General features: G+C 37.0%; 1 protein-coding gene across 2 annotated transcripts; it reads left to right on the forward strand.

Annotated features, from left to right (window-relative positions):
• The first annotated feature begins 4,220 nt into the window (after nt 1-4,220).
• Nucleotides 4,221-8,278, forward strand: LOC149407614 (putative beta-1,3-galactosyltransferase 2). Of its 2 annotated transcripts, XM_089614589.1 has the most exons (11): nt 4,223-4,684; nt 5,281-5,377; nt 5,489-5,562; nt 5,936-6,147; nt 6,228-6,291; nt 6,469-6,541; nt 6,626-6,746; nt 6,840-6,927; nt 7,212-7,337; nt 7,419-7,528; nt 7,659-8,278. In XM_089614589.1, exons 1-11 carry the CDS (start codon nt 4,563-4,565, stop codon nt 7,808-7,810), a joined length of 1,239 nt encoding a protein of 412 aa, XP_089470715.1. In that variant the 5' UTR covers nt 4,223-4,562; the 3' UTR covers nt 7,811-8,278. The 2 variants fall into 2 exon arrangements, with proteins under 2 accessions (XP_089470717.1, XP_089470715.1); XM_089614591.1 differs by lacking the exon at nt 7,659-8,278 and having other exon boundaries at nt 4,221-4,684; nt 7,419-7,539.
• Nucleotides 8,279-24,357: the final 16,079 nt, after the last annotated feature.

Consider the following 24,357-nt stretch of genomic DNA (forward strand, 5'->3'; position numbering starts at 1 on the left):
AAATTAAGTTCAACATAAAATTTAAAACTTCTTGAAAAAGAAGATGAAAAAAGGGATCACAAACACAATCATAATAATACAATAAAAATAATGAGTTATCAGTCTTTTCATGTAACACTAACCACAACGTGTACAGATTATGTTTTAGGAGACCTTGCTTTAAAAATTTTCTTTTGACAAGTAAACCAATTTTACTAACCTAGACAAATGGCAAGTACACGTAAATAAAAACTATTATGAGCATTATAAATTTACTAACATTTTTAGAAGCTTGAACGTTGAGAAGCTTTTGGAAAGTTGCAACATTCGTCTCCCCTCGCAGCACGTCTCTCTTCTTTCATCGGCAACACGAGCAACCACGACAGTTTCTATTACAAGAATCACTCGAGAGAAAATGAATTAGTGAATGGGCACTTTTAAACACGTCGACTCGAGAACAAGTCTCAAAGTCGAAGAGCTAAAAACGCTAGGTCAAATGAGAACCTAAGTGCCAAAACAAAAACACGCAAAAAAAAAAAAAACAATCAAACCATATCTCATCTAAAGAATGAAATTTAAAGCCACTCTGATAATAGATCTTGTAGTACAAAAAATAGATAAAATTAAGGCAAAAAAAAAAACCCTCCATTAGAGACGGTTGATTAATTTGGAGTACAAGACAAAGACGGGCTGGTATTAGTGGGATTAATGATGACTCTCATCTCCGAACGACTCCGACGAGTCAAGAAGCCGCATATAACAAACTTGATGAAAATTGACGAAGACACATAAAAATGAACACACTTACCTTTAAGTCGAGACCCTTTAATAGTTAAGAACACCATAGTCTCTAGCTCTAAAAGGCGACGACACTACATTATGTAGTTAACTAGCTAAGTACAAACTTAAATTTTGATAATTAGCCAACATTTTGTCAATTTTACAAAATTGTCATTAACAAAAATTAACAGTATGCAAATATCTAAAATATAACATAAATTAACCAAAATTAACGTTGCAACGTCAGACTCAGTGGATATATTTGAAACTTATTTCAAATGTTGGCTAAATAGCAATGTTCACGTTTCGAATGCCCTAATCCATTATATATATATATATATATATATATATATATATATATTAATTTTTATACCCTAATAATTTTATTAGGAGTGGAAGAGAGAACAACTAGATTTTTTTTTTGGGAGGAGAAAAGAGAAAAAAAAACCTAGTCGGTAACTATTAAAAGTCAAAACAAACTCATCGGAGAAAGAATGTTACAGAAATTTAAATATGTAATTATTCTATTGATGAAATAAAATAATATCTTAATTTAGTTTGGTGGTAAGGTGTAAAATCTCAGTAAAGAGAATAAGAAAAAAAGGATAATATGAATTTAAATTATATGTAATAAAAAAAACATAATACGAAATTGTGGGTGTAGACATCGGTCTCACCACCTAAATCCATCAACTTGGCCTAAGTCCACAAATTCAAGCTCGACAAATGAAGATAGCCTGATGAGGAAATTTAGCCCGACCACCTCGCCACAGGTGCAGGCCAAGTCCGGAATTACTCAGTCTTCTACCAATTAAAGTCAAGATTTTCTAGGCGTTCAACCCTGAAGAATAGGTCTTCCTCCAATCTTCTCGCCACTCCGACGCCAATCCAGTACGCATGTTGCACCTTGGAGTCCTCCAGGCCGACCAAGTATCATCCAGATCAACGGTAGAGCATCATCGATTTCAACTATAAATAGAAAAGGGATCTGATCTTTCACGCACGTGATACATTATATTCTACTTCTTGAATTATTATTATTTCTTTCTTGCTTTCATTGAGTTCGTCATCTTTCAGTTCGAGCTCGACCACCTTGTAATCAGTTTGACCGTTTGCCATAAAATCATTTATTTCATTTCATCTTTAAATTTAGTCTTCAATTTTCTATATTTAGTTTTACTTCAATTCTTGTACGACGAATTCTTGAGATCCAAATAAATATAAATAAATACGATACATAAATACATTATATAGTTTCGTGATTGTTGAGGGATCGAATCCGACATTAAATCATATTAGAATCTTTTCGTTAGAACTTATGCTCGCAAATAGACATATTTGTATTTTGTATACACGGCTTCCACTTTTTCAGCGTCATGTTTTGAAAATTTAGTACGTAATTTTTTAAAGGGTGATGTAGCTAAATAGCTAAGGTTTGTCTTAATTTAGTGAAATAGACAAAATGTGTAATAATCTATTTTCAAATTTTTTTTTACCCCAAGATTAATTTTTTTTAAGTGATAAATTGCTTATTATAATCGTAAATTTTTTTAATCTTGGCTGTCAAAACTTTTTTGAAAATGTAAATTCAGCTACTTTGCTGAAAAGTAGAAGCTTTGGCTATTTCGTTAATCAATAAGTTTAAAATGACTATTTTTTAAAAAGGGTTCATTAGGAAAATAGTCAACTTAAACGTTTGACATTGCTAAATAACCAACGTTTGGTAAATCTTAGGTAAATACACACTTTCATATATTTACAGATGTAAATCTTAGGTAAATAGTCACTTCCATATAGTAAGTCATATAATCTTTTATGACTATTTATCTAAGATTTATAAAACGTTGCATATTTAGCAATATCAAATGTTTAAGTTGGAATTTTTCTAATTTTTTGTTTTGAAAATGGGAATAGATGTCATTTTCTCGTTGAACTTGAAAATCGAATTTGGAGAGAGAAATTAATGATAGGAAAATGAAGAGGTTTTTGGCTTGGTATATGTTTTACATTTTTTTAATTGATTAATTACGTAAGACTTTGTTAGCATTAAAGAAATGGAATTGTACTCGCAAAAAAAGAAAAGAAAAAAGAAATCGAGTTGTAGATCAATTGTCAACATCAAACAGTTATATGCGGTGGTAGTTTATCTACCCAAGTCAAGTCGACCAAATTACCAAATAGAATTTTCTTTTTAGGCAAGTTGAAGTGTTGAACATCCACGTTAATATATTAATTAGGACAATAATAGTAGCTATTTTGAAACTTACCATGTTCCTAATTTTAGGCTGTTAAAGTGAATTAAGAAACAAAATATCTATTGAGTTGTAATAATTTTTATTTAAATAAAGGGCTTATTGGCTCTTACTTTTTCTCAAGTTGTATTAAGTTTTTAAGAAAAAAATTGATCTAGAACTCGAATTCCATTAGATTTTTTAGGGCTAATGCAAACACAATGATGTTAACTACATTTGGAAGGACTGAGATTTACGTTTTTTATCTCAAATTTTATAATGCCGTATGAATGTTGTTGTTGTTGTTTTTTTTTTTTTTTTTTTTTAATAAAGAAAAAGCCATATGAGCTGTTCAAATCATAGCATATAAAAGACGGTCTATATTGCAATGTCAATTACTTTATTTTTTCCCTCATTAATTACATGTATCTTGGACCATATAATTTTAGTGGTTCAAATTCATATGTCAACTATTGATAACCAAACACGCACTTTAGCTATGCATTCTAATAATTCCTATTTAACTGTAGATGATGTTACGCATTTTTGTTGGATTTTTTTTTCCTCCTATGATAAAGCATTTTTGTTGGAATCGACTACATGCTCATTTGCTTGAAAAAGATTCAAGTTACAGAAAATCACAAAAATGTGCCCATGTACCTTAAAATAAATAAAAAATATCTAACTACATTAATGGGAAACTTTCTTAAAAATAGGATCATAATTAATTTCTTTTTGATGATATCAACTTATTGCATAGCTGCATCCTCACTTGTACACTAGCAAAATCATTATGGGTCTTTATTTTACCAATAATTCTTATGCAATGATTTTGAAACATTTACTCTCACCTTAACTTTCACATTAATCTTGTTTATCAATTGAGTTTAAATACTCCACTTGCAAAACAGTTGTAGATATTAAAAAATGTATGTGTGTATATATATATATGTATTAATTTAGAACAGATGTCACAAATGTAAACTTGGTCTCTTACCATGATCCATGTGACATAAATTCATAAGAACATGGCATCTCATCTCATCTCATCACATCACAACTTGTAATAATACTTCTGAGGGGAAAAATAAAATATCAGACAAATGCTCTATGTAAAAGGGTAAAAATGTCAATTCCGGAACAGTTACCACTGAGAGGGCATATTTAGTATTAGAAGCAAGGTCTGATAAGGACTGTTTGGTAATTTAACATTGATGAAGTGGGCGGTTAAAGAGTCCTCTGACTTGTGTTCAACGTCCCTTACCTGCAAAGGAGAGTTTTTAGAGAGAGAGAGAGAGAGAGAGAGAGCGAGCTCAAAGCAAAAGGATAAAGAAAGGAACAAAACTGGAAGTTAAAGAATAATAAAAATAAGAAGTGAACAGACTAGATTCTCTCTCTGTCATCAAATTTCTGTTTTTTTGGAGCTAAATTTCAAAACTTCGAGTCCAAGTTCCTCTGTCGGTTTGGTTGGGCTCTGTGGGAGAGTTCAATTTTCTCAGCGTGGAAATGGGTTTCTGGTAAATAAAGAGAAGAAAAGGGGTATAATTCGTGGCCCGAGAGCTTCGATCGGAGATGAGTTGGAAGAGCAGAGGAGAGAAAGTCTCTTCTCAATCTTCAGGGAACGCAATATCACAGAAATGGACTCTTTTGCTTTGCTTAGGCTGTTTCTGTGGTGGACTGCTATTTACCAATAGGTAACTATGTTTGTTCAATTCAATTAAATTACTTTGGTTTGTTTAAGAATTAAGAAATAAATTTTAAAAAATAAACCAAATTTTTTTATGTGTCGGACTTAAATGGATCAAATTTTCAAGTCAATTAAGGACGACTTTTGTGCGAGTCTGAAGATCTATTTGAATTGTTAGTTTGATCATTTTTTTTTGGCGGTGGTTAAAATATTGTTGCTTATTGGTGTTTTATTTTATTGTTCTCGTCGACAAATTATAACTTCGTACGTTTATGTTTCTGAACATATATGAATTCAGGGTCTTGTTTAATGCCACACGCCTGTCAACAATTCCAGTTTTTTTTTTATACAAATATTTTCTATTTATTTAATTTACTGTCAAATTTATCGCGAGACTACGTGTGAATGTGATCACTGATCTCAATTTTATTACATAATTGGATAGTCACTCTCTTTCTCGTCCATGATCTTGCTGTGTGGTTACTTGATTTTCAAGCTTTTCAATTTGAGTCGTTTTATATTTGGTTCAGTGATCACTCTCAATTTACTTTTAAAAAACATTTAATGAAAAATCTCACATTTTATATGGATATAATAAATCAGGATGTGGGTTGTTCCTGAAATTAGAGATATCACCCGAACAACATCGGTCGAAGCCGAGAAATTGAAATTAATATCCGAGGGCTGTGGACCGAAATCCGTGAGTATTTTATTGTATTTTCCTGAAAATCATATTTCAATATCAAGTTTATTTTCTTTTTTCCTTTGCCATCTTCAATATTACTTACCTGGATCCGTGCTCTTTGATCAGCTGCGCCAGAAGGAAGTAAAGCGCGATCCAAAAGATATTTACGGCAAAGTTTTCAAGACTCAAAATGCAATCCAGTAAGTTATATATATTGCTTCAAAAAAATTATATATCTATGTCCATTCGGTTTATATGCAAATTAAAGGGGTAAGTGGTTTAAATTCCGTTTGAGAGTCGTTTTTAAAGAAAACAGACACCAAGTTTAGAAATGAAATAAAAGTCCATTTTTTTAATGCAACAGTGTACATTCTTATAAACCACACTTAAAGCTAAAATATATCACCTGTGAGTAATAGGTCATCACCGGTGTCGAAAGATTCGTGTTGGTATCAAGTAATAGGTCAATTTTTACAGAATGAAAATGTATTTGATTTACAAAAACTGGGATTATTGATTTTAGTATCCAAAATTCTTGTAAAATAAGATTTGATTCATAATGGGGGGTTTCAGGACATTGGACAAAACGATTTCGGGTCTGGAGATGGAATTGGCTGCGGCGAGATCGGCGCAAGAGTCGATCCGCAGCGGCGCCCCCGTTTCGGAACATTTGAGGAAAACCGACTCGTCGAGAAAGAGAAAATATCTGATGGTCGTTGGAGTCAACACCGCTTTTAGCAGCCGCAAGAGACGAGACTCCGTTCGTGCCACCTGGATGCCTCAAGGTTCTTTTTATTTATTTATATTTATGGAGTATATAGAGAATTCTTTTGTTTGATTATTAACATGTCTATAAATATAATAGGCGAGAAGCGAAAGAGGCTTGAGGAGGAGAAGGGCATAATCATGCGATTTGTCATCGGTCATAGGTGAGACATTGGTCTCTGATGTGCAAAGTGGTTTCAAATTACTTATTTTATGGCAATTTTTATGAATATATAAAACTTTTTTGTAATGAAATCCAACATTGCAGGACGTTTTTTTTTTTTTTTTTTTTTTTTTTTTTTTAAATTTTAGGACTAACTCTCGTCTTTGTCTTGATTCAGTGCCACATCAGGCGGTATTCTTGATAGATCCATTGAAGCAGAGGACAGAAAACACGGAGACTTCTTAAGGCTGGTAAAAATAAATCTTGTGGAATTTGTCTCGCGTTTTAAAATACTTGTCTATAAATAACTTAAAAAATTGTTTGATGGCGAATAGGACCACGTTGAAGGTTACCTTGAATTGTCAGGCAAGACTAAGATATATTTTGCCACCGCATTTGCGCTGTGGGACGCTGATTTCTACGTTAAAGTCGACGACGATGTTCATGTAAATATAGGTAAATCACTTTTCTGATTTTTCGTAAAAAAGAACAATAGTTGGCATTTGAAACTGAAACATAACGACCGAGTCTATTTCTATTCTCTAACAGCAACACTCGGAGAGACACTTGTGAGACACCGACCCAAACCACGGGTTTACATCGGATGCATGAAATCCGGTCCCGTTCTCGCCCAAAAGTGAGGATTTCTTTTTACAAAATTACCTAGCATAACAGCTTTTGAAAACTATTCCACCAATACCAGCCAATTTTTAATCCATAAAATATCTTTTCTTTTTTCTATTTTTATTTTTATTTTTTACTGTTTACACTTTCATTTAAAGAAAGTTTAAAGTTTCCATGTAAATACCAGTATTTGTGAAAATTAATGGAATTCAGTTGAAATTTAGCCATTTCAACAATTTTTTAAACTTACTTTTTTATTTTTGTTATCAATCGATGTATTTATTTGGTGTGGTGCAGAGGAGTGAGATACCACGAACCCGAGTATTGGAAATTCGGTGAGGCCGGGAACAAGTATTTCCGTCACGCCACCGGACAGCTCTACGCCATCTCCAACGACTTGGCTTCCTACATTTCAATGAACCAGTGAGCTCCGATCATATCGTCACATTTTAAAATTCTTTTCAACAATTTCATTTATTCATAATTTGTTCGGTAACGTCTCAGGCATGTACTGCATAAGTACGCGAACGAGGACGTGTCTTTGGGATCTTGGTTTATCGGGCTCGACGTCGATCACATCGATGATCGACGGTTATGCTGTGGAACAATGCCCGGTAATAGTTAATTCTATCCCCTGAATTTTCGACAATTTTTTTTTTCAGCGGTCAATATATTATTATTATTTGATGAATACAAGTAGGTGCAGAAAATTGACTGAGGGACAATAATGTAAATGTGATGCAGATTGCGAGTGGAAGGCACAAGCGGGGAATGTGTGTGTGGCGTCTTTTGATTGGAGTTGCAGCGGTATTTGCCGGTCCGCCGACCGAATCAGAGAAGTCCACCGCCGATGCGGAGAATCCGAGAACGCCGTGTGGACCGCTTCATTTTTATGAGCTCAATACAAACCAGATTCATATTATATATCATATATATAGAGAGAGAGAGAGAGATGTGTAGAGAATTGCAACAAAAATCAAAGAGAAATAAGAGGGAAATGTGCCACGTGGACAACCTCCGTTTTAGTAGAGGAGATACAGCCACTGAAGAGAGAAAAGAGAGAGGAAAAACACAGCCCAAGTAGGGAAGTCTTTGTCTTAGAGGCTGACTGGCTGGCCAAAGGGAAAAAGAAAAAGAAAAAAAATCCATTATTATTTTTTGTAAATTAGGCTTGAAGAGGCACAAATTGTGTAAGTCACACATAGCTCTCTCATGGCTATCAAGTGCAACAAATTAAGACACAATCTTTGCGGACTTGGGCTTTTCTTTGAATTGCCTTTTTCTTTTTTCTTGTAAAGATCCTATCTTGCTACTTTATGGCAATTTCTCATATATATAAATTTACCACAAGTGTTATACTTGTATCGTAGCATTCAAATTAAGCTTTTCCCACCAAATTTCTTTTTCGAAGCAACCAAATTTCTCAAATGAAGCAACTCGAATGTAAACCAGGAGACATTTTTTTTGTTCTTCTGACTTGAAAAGTTATGGTATCATAGTATATTTCTTTTTTGAAACATATTATTTCATAACCGTAGCAAGACGAACAAAACACGTTTCCCCACAAGGGACGGGATATCCTCGAAAGAGTAAAATAGAGCTAATTTAGAATGATTCAGCTGGTTATGGTGCTGTAGTAATTTGGTGCTAAGAGAGATTTTGTGTCGCTGGAAATAACGATTTCATATATTTGGGCTACTACTAAGAAATTAAAATTATAAACTTTCCTCCTTACATCAATAATGCGTTTTCATTTTCCGTTTTTATTTGACATCTTAGAACAATGCAATTGCAACATAAGCTCATAAAAAAAAGGCTGGGTCGGATTTGTGTTAAAAACACATTTTTACCAGGTAGAATACCAGTGTAGTAAGTTAAAATTATTCAACAAAAAATCAAAATAATAACAATCATAGTTTTTACTTCTCCTCTACGCTAGTTAAGGTTAGCCCAAAAAACAAACACAGTTAAAAGATTTTTGAAATGCGCTTCAAATAAATAAAGATAATACAATGCAGCATATATATATATATATATTGTGTGATATATATATATATATATGTATATATATTGTGTGTGTATAGTTACAGAGCTACAGTTTCAATATTAGATTTGAGTATACACACAAACACAACTGAAAATTAAATAAAATATCATCACACAGAAGCCTTTCTTTCGTTACAGTGCATTTTTTTAATTTATAAATTAGATGAAACCTTGTAAAGATTAAAGATTCGATCTTCCATTAACAGCTAAGGTTTGGACCTTATTTATTCACAAGAGAAAAACGGTAGTAAAGTATTATAAAAAAAATGAAAAAAGAGCAACATACAAGTGAAACCACTTTGAGATCATCCATTAAAAAAAAACGTTTTAACAAAATTAGTGTGATTTACCTTGTATAAACGACATCGACGACCAATACGTGACACTGAGAATTTTCATTTTAATAAAAAAAAATGACCGAGAGAGAAAAGTGGCACGTGATATTGGCACGGCTCAATCAAAAAGCATAGAGTCCAATTACACTCATGAACTCCACTTTCTTATTGAACCGGACCAATATCCCGTTTTACTCATCTTATTATTATACATTTACAAACCATAACAATAATAGTAACAAACCAACCAAAAAAAACTCGACGACGTTCTTTCTGAGAGCAGCAAGTATATATTCTATATATGTATATTTATGTGTATAGTGAAAAAGAGAGTAGAGAGAAGAGAGAAGAGAGGGTGACATGGAAAGAGTAGTGAATCGGAGAGGGGTTATAAAGAGAAGTGGGAATGGTGGTATGGTTAGTAAGGGCATTAAAGAAGAAGGGTTTTTGCATTGAATGTTTTGCCAACTACCGAACGACAAAGGAGGTTGTGAGGGAATTAATTGCCCAACAAAGGTACATGAGAGAGAAACCGTGCTCGCTCACGGGGACAAATCTGGGGATTTTAATGTCGCATTTAATGTTATTATTGTGAATAATATATATATATATATATATATATATATATATATATATATATATTGTAGAATAAATAAATAGCATGTGTATGTGACTGAGTTGTGTCTCTGTTCTTCAAAAACCGCATTTATTTATCAAACAAAAACTCAGAGAAGTTATTCTTTTGTGTAATTATGGAGGGCCTTTTGCCTCCAATGAAAAACAACTTTCGTAGGTTCAGTTTACTTATTGTATAATCAAAATAGCGTAACATAATAGCTCATACACTTCTCCAACTACTAATGGAATTTTTTTTATTTTTTATTTTTATGCAAACATATATTTGGAGAAGAGAAACAGACTCTCGGGGAAAAAAATTAATAATATTTGGGGATATTTTTGAAACATGCACGGAAAAATGATTCACGTTCACAGTTTTTTTATTTATTTATTATTATTTATATAATTTAAAGTATGAAAAAAATAGTTTATGAGGTTAAGTAGCTGGAGTTTCGTTTAATACTTTACCCTATCCGCATTCTTTTTTTTTTTTTTAAGTTTCTCTATATTATTGATTTTTTGCCATGTCTATGTATACTTCAAAGAGTAAAAAAAAAAAAAACTGATTATTAACAATAAATCTTTCTACCAAGGATCGAAATACCGTTACCGTTCCGAGCTTTCGAATTTACTGGTAACCCCCCGTACCGTAAAGGAATACCGGGGGAAGCGGGAAAAAAAAGGAAACCGGTACCGTTGAACTTACCGTTACCGTAGAGGAATACCGTCAAATACCGTATTTAGCGAGGGGAATTCAGAAAAGAAATATACGAAAAAACATACAAAATACGTAGGATAAAATTCATAAAATTAAAAATAGTGTAGAATGTTTCAACAGAGTATCACATTACAAACACAACAAAAAGTAAGTTCAATAGTACAAACCAAAATGATAAAGTTCAACACAATCCACCAAATACTATAGTTCAACAAATTCAACAAAAGAGGAATACAAATGACTACTCAAAGCGACCGTATGCACCGGTCATATAGTAATCATACCAAGTCATATAATGAGCACATGCACGAAAGTACCTGTCCAAGTGATAGTCGTACTCATACTGAGATGAACCAACAGACATGGAGTAGATGGGATAACCTGGATATGGTCGCACCGTTTCGGGAGCGTGAGTTGATACATAGGCGTCCTGGTTGTAACTGGAAGATCCGTCATCATAAGATGACTCTGTGCCTTGAGGACCAATTGATACCGATCCGAAGTTGTAGGACAAGCCATCAACGTCATTGCTAGACGTAAATGACATGACATCATTCATACCTCCGCCCTGACCTCCGCGCCCGTATCCTGAATAAAAAAAGGCAGGGTGATGAAGACGATCAAAATCTTCTTGCGATGGTGCGTATCCAAGTTGAGCACTGCCGACATTACCAAATGAGGAGCCTCCAGCAGTAAAGGAACCCCCAGACCGATAGGAACCTCCATCACTTCCCCCTGATCCACCGTCACCTGCACCTCCACCTGCTCCGCTTGATCTACGACTTGAACCTCCGCCATCTGAATCCGAACTGTCTCCGGATCCGCGTTGAGGTTGGACGTCCTCATTCAGCACTCGCTCCGGATCAACTCCATGCTCTCGAGCCACTACAGCTACTGCCGGATCTGGGTTCTGGTTGACGTCGTCCATGTGAACTTCGTCAATCCAGCGGAGCATTTCGTCATCTCCCTCATTGTCATTCCCCGAGCGTTCGAAAGCTCGTTCGATGATATCCAAAGGATCCATCGGGTTGAGGTTATTGTCGTGAATCCGAGTTGCTTCACGGAGCTGAAACTTCATGTTGTATGAGCAGAAAACAAGCTTCTCGAGTCTGCTGTACGCTAGAAGGTTCCTTTGTTTTGTGTGGACGAGGGCAAATGTACTCCAATTCCTCTCACAAGCGGAGGCGGATGAAGTTTGTGACAAAATTCGAATGGCCAACGTCTGTAAAGTCGGGGTCCAATTTTCGTAAAGCTCCCACCACTCACCTGCAATCATGTGCATTAAATCATATCATGTAATTTCTTACCATTCCATGACATAGTTAATGCATACAATTCATCTCACAAGCTTACTTGCACAAAGGGTGCCTCGTGCCGAAACAACACTTCTTTGTGAGAAGTCCCCTCGAGCGTCTCGAAATGCGATTAACTGTAATTAGAAAATCAAATAAGACTAATATATTCATAATGTGATATAGCTTGTAACAATTTATAGTTTTATACCTCTCGCCTAAGAGTTGACCCATCAAGATCCGGATGCAAGAAGTCGAAAACCTTTGTGACAACGGCCATGTGAGTATTATTCATGGTTATATCCGGGTTAAATAGCAACTTTGGATTTAGGAAGAAAGCTGCAATGTGTAGTGGATGTTCCATTTGAGTACTCCATCTGTGGTTCATGATGTCGACAACCCATTTCTTCCCACTCATCGCTTCCAACTTCTTTTTCATCTCGTGGAAGACGTAGTATAGTAATCCCATCGTGGGATGCACCTCAGTGTCCACTAATCGAAGAGTGGTGTACATCGGCTCGAATATGGCACACACTTCGTCCACCGAATGCCAGAATCTGGGATTTAAACAAGTCTCGGATATGGATCTACCTGTAGGAGTTGCACTCAATTTGGAATCATCCCACCATTGACTACTGAACATCGTCCTCAACGCAGCTCTCTTCTCTCGGAGACTTCTGAGAGCTAGATAGTTCGTGGCAAATCTTGTTGCGCCGGGACGGATGATTTCACCTGGGGATGTCTCCCGTAACTTGGACAACACAGTGTTGTGGTTGTAGATGAACTTAGTCGCATCCCTCGCAGCTTTGATAATATGCTTAACACTATCTCTCTTCCCAATATCTTCAAACATCAGATCTAGACAATGTGCAGCGTAAGGTGTCCAGTACACATGGTACTTTCGTTGTAATTTCAACTCGGCACTCCTGTAGTTCGAACCGTTGTCGGTCACAACTTGGACGACATTGTGTTTTCCGATTTCTTTGAGCACTGTCCTCAATATTCCGTAGATGTAGTCCCCTGTTTTCGTATGCTTTGACGCATCAACGGACTTTAAGAACACCGTTGTACCAGCACAATAAACCATAATGTTTATGATGCTCAGTCTGGTCGGCCCCGTCCAACCATCAGTGAGTATGGTGCATCCGTATTTTACCCACCGCTTCTTTTGTTCTTCAAGGTAGTTCTCCGCGTCTGCAACCTCTATATCGAGGTACTTGTTAGGAATTTCATACGGAGTTGGTATAGGAACGTCTGGACCTGCAATATGCCAATATACATCATGTTAACGTTTCAAGAACACATGCGATTCGAAAATATGAAAATACTATTACTTATCACGAATTGAGGATTACCTAGATCTTGAGCGGACGCTATCATGTTTTTGAACTCATGCGAGGCGGCCTTACTCGCCGGCACATGTTGGTGAACAAAGAATTTTGTTATGTGTCTTCCGAGCCACGTTCTCTTCTTCGGGTCAACTATCTCATCAATTTTTGTTTGCTTCGCGCTCGCTGACTTATATAATGACGGAGCAGCTGGTGGAGATTTTGCCGTAGAACCACTGCCGGGCCCCGACATCATCCGAGCCTCCCATTCCGTCTTAGCCGCCTCTTGTCTTGACCTCTTCATAACTGCTCGTAATTGCGCTTCGTAGTCTTCTTCTTCTGATTCTTCCACGCCAACATTTTTAGTCAATGTCTTGCGAAGCGTAGAATTCAACGACTGTTTGTTCTTCTTTTTTACGACATTGCCTTGAAGTAAAGCTTGCATCTCTGTTTTCACTTCAGGAGGGACTTTCTCACAGAATTTGACACTTCTCGTTGGGTCTACATGGGCTAGGTGGTTTTTCACTCTCGTGATGCCGCCACCTCCCATAATGTGCTCGCAAAATATGCACTGGTGGCCGCTACTTTTTCCGGGAATGGGTGTGCAATACTTCTTAGCTGAGTTGGGGGCCGACATTCTTGCAACTTGTAATCTACAAATTAACAAATAACATTTACAACATAATTCGGATTAATTATAAACATGAACACAAACTCTAAAATTAAAAACAATTCATAGCAATATACCATAAATCAATAAACAAGTTCAACATAACCTTAATCATCACTAACTAATCCCAAAATTACCAAATAATTCGGATTAATTGCAAAAAATTATAAACATCAACACAAACTCTAAAATAAAAAACAATTCATAACAATTTCAATAAACAAGTTAACATAACCTTAATCACTAACTAATCACAAAATTACTAAATAATTCGGATTAAATACAAAAAAATTACAAACATCAATACAAACTCTAAAATTAAAAACAAGTCACAAAATTTCTTCATAAATCAATAAACAAGTTCATCATAACCTTAATTATCACTAACTAATCAAAAAATTACCAAATAATTCGGATTAAATAAAAAAAAAATTAGAATCATGAACAAAAACTCTAAAATTAAAAACAAGTCACAAAATTTCTTCATAAATCAATAAACAAGTTCATCATAACCTTAATCATCAATAACTAATCACAAAATTACCAAATAATTCGGATTAAATCCAAAAAAATTACAAACATCAACACAAAATCAAATAAACACTACATCAATGCTCACAACTATCAATTTATACTTAATCTTAAAAAATTATCAAGAAATTTCAAGATTTAAACTCAAAATCATAAAAAAAATGGCCGGGAAGCTTACCGGGAAATCGTTTACCGGGGGGATCTGGGCAGCTTCGGCCTTCGACGCGTCGGGAAATGGGCGAGACGGCAGGATCCGGTTGGGAAGCTGGAACTTTTGGTCTGGGTCGCGCCGGGATTTAGTCAAGAGCTTACCGTCCAATTTTTTTTTTTAGGTTTACCGGGTATTTATACCCGGTTTTATTTATTTTTTTTAGCTGAACCGGACCGGGAAGTGGGAACCGGGTTCCTACCCGGATCCCGGTCCGGTTCCCCCGGAACCACCGGAAAACTCCAATTTTGGTGGTTCAGGTGCCGAGTAGCTCCAAAAAGGAGGAACCGGAACCGTCCGATTCCCCAGGATTTAAATCCTTGCTTTCTACTACTACTACTACTTCTTTTTCTTCCAATTTTAACTTTCCTTTTCTTTTGAAAACTTGAATTTCTTATGCGTAAAATGGTAATTAAGACTCGTATTTTGATGCATCTCATTTATTGATGGACCATAAAGGTTGTTCGATTGGTCTCGCTCAAACTAGAAAAGACATTGTTGACGAATAAAAGCAGTTAGTATAAATAGGTAGAATGGTCATCTGAAAAATTCGGGTGATTTATTTATTTTTTCCATTGGGATAAGATTGGATTGTGATTGGCTTAACCTAATAGTGAAAATTCCTACATAAGAAAAAAAAAAAAACTAATAGTGAAAACATTCAAACTGTGATACGATTTGTTATTGTTGGCCCAACAAGCACTTATTCCATTTCCATATGCCAAAGTATAATTGTTTGTATCATCACTAACGGGTTTACCGAACTAGAATGTGTGTATATATATATATATATATATATATATATATATATATATACAGCTCACCGATTAATGGTAAACCATTGAAAATTTGCATGGGCAAAATAAAACGTGTAGGCAAAAAATAGATTTGAAATATAAGCATTTTATAATGGTACTCGTACAGTATGCAAATTATGTGTTTAAGCTGAAATTAATTAATTAGGATATAGATATTTTGTATATTCCCCTGTAACCTTCTGATAAAGAAAGCTGCCAAACTATTAATCATATATAGTACATATTTATATTACTATTGAGAAGCTAAAAGAGAATCATGTATAGTGTAACTAATTTATTGGCTGCTAGCAAAAAAAATAAAATAATAATAACTAATTTATTGGCATGTCGGAATAATAATGGAAAAGATTCTTTCTTGCTTTACTTTATTTTACACAAGTACTTCTTATTCCATTTACTACACAAATCCGTATTATTTTGATGAAAAAAAAGGACTTGCACAAAACTTTGGAATATAGGGTTTGGACTTGTAACCAATTTCTCAAAAATTGCGGATATTGTGTTTGTAGTAACTTTGTAGGCACACCACTATTATGACTATCTTTTAAAAACAAGAAAAAGAAAAAAAAACACACATATGACTGCCTTTGACAATAAACCATATTGCCCAAACTGCACAAGGCAAAAAAGTGGATATAGAAAAGTCAGATGTAACATTATAAACTTCTCAATTTACTACCATTTATTTCTATTTTGACGACGTGCTATTACAATAAATAACGCAACTACGACTTGTCCACCAAACCCATCTAACTCTCTATTTTGAACTTTCTTGTGTTAGAACTTTGAATTGAAAAAAATTGGTTTCTGAACTTTATTGATCAAACATGTTATTTATTATGCATGTAACCACACTTCTTAGACTTAAAATTTGGTAAACGTGCCCAACCTCCTTGGTTTTTTTACTTTTGTGAGATAGGTTTGCAAAGTAAATTAGATAATTCGTATGATGATTTTATATACTCGAAACGAGTTTTTTGCCACTACCTCAAAAAAAAAAAAAAAAAGAAGTTTTTTGCCACTTGATACATTTTTAGCTAACCGTATTGTTCTATTAACATACAACAACCACATAAATATACAATTTTATCCTATAAAGAATATGTCACATTGGTCACACATATTTAATTTTCCATCCTAAAGCTGTTGAAGGAAGCTAGAGAAAGAGTAGCCAGCGCCAAATTTCAGATATCTGAACACGAAAAAAAAAAAAAATTACGTGTCAACCTGTCAAGACTCAAAAAATTCGAGGCCACGCGCAAACAAGAAGGAAAAAAAAGGTGGTGTGACGAAAGGATTAAATATAATTTATTGACAAGTTTTATTTCATAAGTACATTTGTGTTTCACCAAAATTTTGCAGCGGTCAATATATTTGTATGGTAATATTTCTCTCAATAGTTTGTTTTAGTTCCTTTAAGTTTACGTGTCTTTTATTCATGCTTTATTTTTCCTTTTCAAATAATGCGTAGAGCATCCAATAGAAAAAGGCTTCGAACACGAGAGTCGAGAGCAGAGATATCGACTTTCTTGTAACAAGGTACAGATATATAATCGAATTGAGATGTTGGAAAACAAATAAAATTGGAATTAAGGTGATTATGCATCATTTCAATTCAAAGATATATAATATTTACATACTAACGAAACAAATATTTCAAATATAATTGAAATATAGTTTTTTTTTAATCCCAAAATAAGTACATGATTAATAATACTAAACTTACTACACCAAAGCTCAATCGTGTCAACACAGCAACATTACTACGCATTTACGTATAATATAGAACCGTGATCTGTACTCCTTCACCGCCGCGATCAATTTTCTTCTAAAGCTCATTTCTTTTGCATTTGACGCTTTTGAATTTTCTGAAGCCATTATTTTTTTTATTATTTTTTGTTTTTGCATGTTAAATGCGAAGGAGATAAAAGCCTCTATATATACAGCTTCAACGTAGCGCCTAGAAGAAGTAACGAAATTGTGAAGGAAAATAAAAAATAGTATGTAACATTGGGTTCATGTGCCACATTATTTGGGGACCTACGTTGTTTGAAATGCATTATTGTGACTAGACGTAGTGTTAGAAGAGCTAAGAACAAAAATTGGCCTACGTTCGTGATGCGTCACACTGTATAAAAAATGGACTAAACATAAGCTAATGTACCAACCCTGGTTATATTTGAAAGTTTCTATAGTTCTCTAGATGGTTCTCGTATTTTTTTTTTTTTTTTTTGAGGGAGATGGTTCTCGTATTTTATATGTATTCTTCGGTCCCAGAATGACAAGCCATGTTGCTTCTTATATTAAAATCGTACACGTGGGTCGGTCAATATACGAGCCCATTGAGAGCAGCCCAATTGGTAAAGTCCCAAAGTAGTACCGGTCGAATCAAGCCCAATATTATTAATCGATTGGCCTTGATTTTTGGAGTGAAAATTGTACGGGGAACCTTACGGTTAGAGTGTAACATTTTTAAAATATTTTATTTTAAATTCTTACAAGGATGATGTTTTTTTATTTTTTATTTTTATTTAATAAAAAAAATCAATAAAACACATTTATAATAAAAAAAAAACAAGGGCAAACATTAAGAAAAATGATTGGTTATATTGTCGATCGTTTTCGAAAATATTTAATTTTTTGTGACTTGCAATGAATTTCATGTGAAAGCCCAAATGAGTCTCAAATGAGATCCACAAGGAATGCCCGATCCAAGCCCACGAAGCCCATCAGAAGCGGGCCCATGAAGACTTTCGAAAAAGGCAAAAAAAATGATGGTGCAACGCGCGACGTGCTACGGCCAGGCGCGTCGTGCCCCCACGAAACTATTCACCAGGAGCTCGCGACAACCATTACGCACCGCACGCGAGAGCATGCGCGTCACGCACCTTGCTTGGCCCGACGCGCCTGACAAAAATAAAAAGGTGCGCGCCCTTCACGGCTCCATGCGCGCGATTAGCTCCTCGTGTGCACCTTGCCTCCGCCAAATCCGAATTTTGGGGCTCTTTTTCAGCACTCCAACCACTATAAAGAGACCCTCACCCAGAGGCAAAATGTACACAATTCATTTTAAATACTATCACTAGGTTCTAAAGTCGTGAAACGCTGCCGTGGACCGTCCGCAGTTGTGGAACAACAAATTATTTTGAACAGTTTTAAATAAGATGATAAGCTAACAAAACAATCAAACATAAAGTAATAAGAACACACAAGAATTGATAATCTTGTTCGCTATAAATAACCTACTCAGGGGGACTGATACGTCCAGGTGCAAACAATTCGCTACAATCAATCGCCAAAGGAATAAGAATATATAGTTTGACAAAACTTCTTTTTACAAACACCGTCGTCTTTGACCTCTCCAATGGATGTAGATCTGAGCTCCCCTCATATTAGATACCCCAATCTCTATGTTTCACCCAATCTTCTCCCGAAGATTATAAAACACGTCAATGCAAACACACGCACTCACAAACTCTGATCAAGGAATGATTCAGAATATTGTAAGCACTAATAGCTAGTTGTCGATGAAGATCTCCAAAATAAATAGACTAGCTAAAGGTATACAGTGGCGTGATTTTCCTAACAAAAGAGTCAAATAACCTAATTCGACCCCAAATGAGCTTTATTAGATCAAGGCTCAAATCTCTCGCGAATTTCTCAGAATTGGAAACTAAATGTCTGATATTTTATACCCAATATATTCTAAACCGAAAACATGACGTTTTCAGTTTTAGTTCGCGCGAGAGAACAATCTAGAACAAGTAACCCGGGTCTTGAACATCTTCTTGGAGCTTTACTCGACAACTTTAACACAAATTATTTTACCAAACAACCCAAGCCACGGAAGATCTAACAATCTCCCCCTTTGCATTTTTGGCCACATAAATAGACACTAATGCAGAGTGCTTTGAGCAAAAACCAATAACGGAATATCATCATGTTCAAGCAATTCAAAATAAAGCATGGTTTAAGTCTAGCTATTACAATCCATCAAAATAAAACAAGCACTCAACCAAAATACTCCCCTTTTTTACCACAAAAAGACAAGTAAGGGAAATATAAAAGTCTAGGTTGAATACTAAAGATGCTTAACATACTAAAAAATAAGGAAAGAAAAAAAAAATTTACATTATTCTACGCATAGGGCACTACTACAAATGTTGGATTATACAACCCACTTTCTACAATGCTTAACATAAGCGTTGTAGAAACTAGGGATTCTACAACGCTTAACATAAGCGTTGTAGAAACATAGTGTTTCTACAACGCTTATGGCTAAGCGTTGTAGAATCTCAGTGTTTCTGGATATGATAGTTTCTACAACGCTTAAAGCTAAGCGTTGTAGAAGTACATAAATTTCAGATTTTCCACAACGTTTAAACTATCCGTTGTAGAATCCTCGCCGCGGCACCACGTGATTTATGCCTCGGCGAGAACTTTCTACAACGCTTTGTAAAAGCGTTGTAGAAGGATGGGTCTCGCCGCGGCACAATTTAAACATCGCCGCGGCGACTCTTTCTACAACGCTTGTTACAAGCGTTGTAGATTCATGTCGCCGCGGCGATAACTATTTCTCGCCGCCGCGAGATAATTTCGCCGCGGCTAGAAATATCCTCCGCCGCGGCGAGGTGGATACCGTGGCGAAGCAGTTTTTTAAGAAACTGTCTCGCCGCGGCGAGGGAGGAATCTCGCCGCGGCGACCCGTTCCTACAACGGATATTATAACCGTTGTAGGGACGTCTCGCCGCGGCGAAGACATATTTTCGCCGCGGCGAGAATTTTTAGGTTTTCACTATAAAAGGCCGTTTTCAGTTTTTTTCTCATTTTTTCCAATACCCACACACGAGACAACCATTTTCGGCCGCTTCTCTCCAGTTTTTTTCTTTCAAAATCCCTCGCCACGTCCTCGCCGCCCCAAAATCTCGCCGTCGCCTTGTCCTCGCCGCCAACTCTCTCTCGCCTTGTCCTCGCCGTCACTTTTCTCTCGTCGAGTCCTCGCCGTGCTTCCTCTCGCGCCTCTCTCTCTCTCTCTCTCTCTCTCTTGCCGCGTCATTGTAAGGTATGATTTTAAAAGTTTTTTAAGGTGTATATTGATTTAATTTGGTGTTGTTGATATGGATTTCTTGTTGTTTACCCGAATTGCATATAGTTTGATTTTTTGAATTCACAAATTTAGGGTTTTGTTTGATTTTCTCTTATTAGAACAAGAAATTAGGGTTTGGGTTAGTGGAATTTGAATGAGTGAATTTAGGTTAGTGGAATTTGAATGAGTGAATTTGAATGAGAATTTGAGTTAAATTGAAATGTCCGGATTGTGTTTGACATATTGTTACATAGGTTAGTGGTTAAAATGGTTATGTATATTAATGTTGAGATTGAATTGTTTATGAATTGGTGATTGATCGAATTGTTCATGAATTTGTGATTGGTCGAATTGTTTATGAATTATTTGTGATTGTTGGAATTGTTTTAATTTGTCATGTACTTAAATATATATTCTTGGAATTGATATATAATTTGTTCTATGTTAATTGTAGAATTGTTTATGATTATGTTTTGTAGGAGCTTGAAAATGCCTCGAACTAAAAACACGGCCTCCAAGGCTCCGAGCTCTTCCAGAGGTCAGAGTAAAGTAAAAAGCAAGCGACCTCGTCAACAGTCTCCCGAAGAGGAATACAACTCGAGTATCTTTACTAGCAAGGTCGCAGAGGAACGCTACGACAAAATCTTGCCGCGTAACATTATCCATGAGAGAGGATTCAATGTAAGCAATAGTCGGATATAGGAAAGCAAATCCGCAACAGCATAGTTGGTCATGATTGGGGGAGGTATTGTGCTGTACCCGAGTTCGATTCGAACGTCAACTTCGTGTACGAATTCTACGCAAACTTGCCGGACTCCCAAGGTGATGTTGTGACGGTCCGTGGTAAACGGGTCGATATGAGTATCGAAGCTATCAACGATCTTCTTGGGACCCCAGATGTGCCTTTCGAGAACGAGGGCTATCGAGAATGGCTAAGAAGTTGCAGCCATGAGGAGATGTCACGGGTGTTGTGCATTCCGGGAGAGGATTGGGTCACTGAAAAAGGAAAAAGGGTACTCAAGCGTGACCAACTCACCAGGATCGCTAAAGCGTGGATTTACTTTGTTTGCGCTCGTCTCTATCCAATCAAGCACTTCACCACTCTCGACGAGGATCGTATCCAGGTGTTGTTCTGCATTGTTAAAGGCCTTTCCATTAACGTCGGTCGATTCATCTATAATTGGATGAAGAAACTCGACTATACTAATGAACGACACGGTTTGCCATATCCGGCGATCATTACCGGCCTTTGTACAAATGCGGGGGTACCACGCTCGAAAAGGGATACGATACACAGTTCAATGGGGCCTATTACGGATTCCATTATCGAGCGGTACAAGATTAGGGAGGATCCACAAGCGGAGGAAGAGGAAGAAGCGGAGGAAGAGGGTGAAGAGGGGGAAGCGGAGCCCCTATTGCGCTTACCAGCGCCTCCGGTAATCGACCCCGCCACCATCGACTACATTGCTCATTGCTCCAACTATCTCGTCGGCGGGTTCCAACACACGCAACAGTACATGCACCAACAAGCGGAGTATGGCGCCTCTCACATCAATCAGTTGAACGATCTCTACTCTCGGTGGGACATCAACCAAGAGAATCAGGTGTTATTTCCTCCATATCCTCAGTACTTCGACTATCCGTACACACCACCACAGTGGCCACCGCATATGGCACCTCCTCAATATCCGGCGAACCCACCACCACCACCACCGAATGACGAGTAAATTTCAAGAACCAACAACACCAACTCTTCCATATAAATTTCAAACTCTTTTTAAATTTAAGTTTCAGTTTAAGACTCGCTTGGTGTGTTTTATTTGTGTGTTTGAGACTCGTTTGGTTTGTTTTATTTGTGTGTTTGAGACTCGTTTGGTTTGTTTTATTTATTGTAGAAATTTTAATTGAATGATCATTTTTAGTTGGAGAATTGGTTAAATATTGCAAAAAAGTGAATGAGTACCTGGTAGAGTGCTTCTTCGCCGCGGCTAGGTACCTTTCTCGCCGCGGCGTGACTATTCTCGCCGCGGCACAGCATATTTTCCGCCGCGGCGAGTGATCTACGCCGCGGCTAAAATATCACCTCGCCGCGGCGAGAGTTTGATTTTTTTTTATACCGAGAGTCTGTATTTTTTAAGAACTTGTCTCGCCGCGGCGAGTTGATATTCCCGCCGCGGCGTAATGACCTCGCCGCGGCATGGAATATACGTTGCCGCGGCGAGGTTTCTACAACGCTTTATTTAAGCGTTGTAGAAGTGTCCTCGCCGCGGCAGGATTTGTATTTCGCCGCGGCGAGAAATTGATTTTTTTATACCGAGAGTCTGTGTTTTTTAAGAACTTGTCTCGCCGCGGCGAGTTGATATTCCCGCCGCGGCGTAATGACCTCGCCGCGGCATGGAATATACGTTGCCGCGGCGAGGTTTCTACAACAGTTTAGTTCGGCCAGGCGAGGCGAGCTGATGAGCTCGGCCGGGCGAGGCGAGCTGATGAGCTCGGCCGGGCGAGGCGAGCTGGTGAGCTCGGCTGGGCGAGGCGAGCTGATGAGCTCGGCCAGGCGAGGCGAGCTGGTGAGCTCGGCCAGGCGAGGCGAGTCAAGACATTGTCTCGCCGCGGCGAGGTAATATTCCCGCCGCGGCGGGATACCCTCGCCGCGGCATGTAATATACGTTGCCGCGGCGAGGGTTCTACAACGCCTGTTTAAGCGTTGTAGAAGGGTCCTCGCCGCGGCAGGATTTATATGTCGCCGCGGCGAGATTTTCATTTTTTTATACCGAGAGTCTGTGTTTTTTAAGATCTAGTCTCGCCGCGGCGAGGTAATATTCCCGCCGCGGCGTGATATCCTCGCCGCGGCATGGAATATACGTTGCCGCGGCGAGGTTTCTACAACGCTTGTTTAAGCGTTGTAGAAGGGTCCTCGCCGCGGCAGGATTTGTATTTCGCCGCGGCGAGATGATCCTGCCACGGCGAGAGTTGTACTCAGCCGCGGCGATGTCGGAGAAATGTAATGTTAATGTAAATGACATTGTATAGAGAAATTTTGAATGGAAAATAACGTTGTCTACAGGAGAATAACATCAAATCCAAAATGAAAATACATTATCTAAATGTTCAATATTAAACAAAAATAGGATCTATATCCTTACGAAGTAGATGTGAAACATCGTCATTATCAAGATCATCCACCTCTTGATCAATTGGCGGTAATCCTGATGTGAACGGAGGAATGCTAGACATGTCTTCGTCTTCTTCTTCGTTACCGTTTCTCGCTTTCATATGAACCACTAACGATAACTCAGGATTTGCTGGATCCGAAACATAAAACACTTGACTTGCTTGCGAAGCCAAAATAAATGAATCATTCTCGTAGCCAATCCGTCTAAAGTCGACAATTGTAACTCCGTCATTATCAACTTTAACGTGATTATTGTCTGCCCATTTGCACTGGAATAATGCGACTCGCAACCCGCAATAATCAAGTTCCCAAATATCTTCAATGTATCCGTAATACTTCATAAAAGCATGTTTTGGATTCTTATCTTTTGCCGACGAAACATGTAAAGCTTCCGCAAACAATGTAACACCACTATTTTGTACGGGATGCTTATTGTCTCGTTCCTTTGTGTAAAATGTAAAACCATTAACAGACCAAGCAGTGTACCTTGTAACCATTGAGGAAGGCCCGCCAGATAGTTTACTCAACGTAGATGAATGTCCTGCCTCTTTAAATATGCGTTTTCCAAGCCAGTTTTGAAACAAACGGTTGTGCTCTTCTTGCAACCATTTTTCATTTCTA

This window comes from Urtica dioica, chromosome 1 (assembly GCF_054948205.1).
Source record: "Urtica dioica subsp. dioica isolate 48M chromosome 1, U.dioica_male_clone48M_v1_H2, whole genome shotgun sequence".
Classification (NCBI taxonomy): Eukaryota; Viridiplantae; Streptophyta; class Magnoliopsida; order Rosales; family Urticaceae; genus Urtica; species Urtica dioica.

Excerpts from the sequence above, each read along its gene's own strand:
- LOC149407614 (XM_089614589.1), top strand. The coding sequence starts at position 4,563 with ATGAGTTGGAAGAGCAGAGGAGAGAAAGTCTCTTCTCAATCTTCAGGG. Across the intron at positions 4,685-5,280 it reads GGACTGCTATTTACCAATAG|GATGTGGGTTGTTCCTGAAA; the intron begins GTAACTATGTTT and ends ATAATAAATCAG. Across the intron at positions 5,563-5,935 it reads AAGACTCAAAATGCAATCCA|GACATTGGACAAAACGATTT; the intron begins GTAAGTTATATA and ends GGGGGGTTTCAG.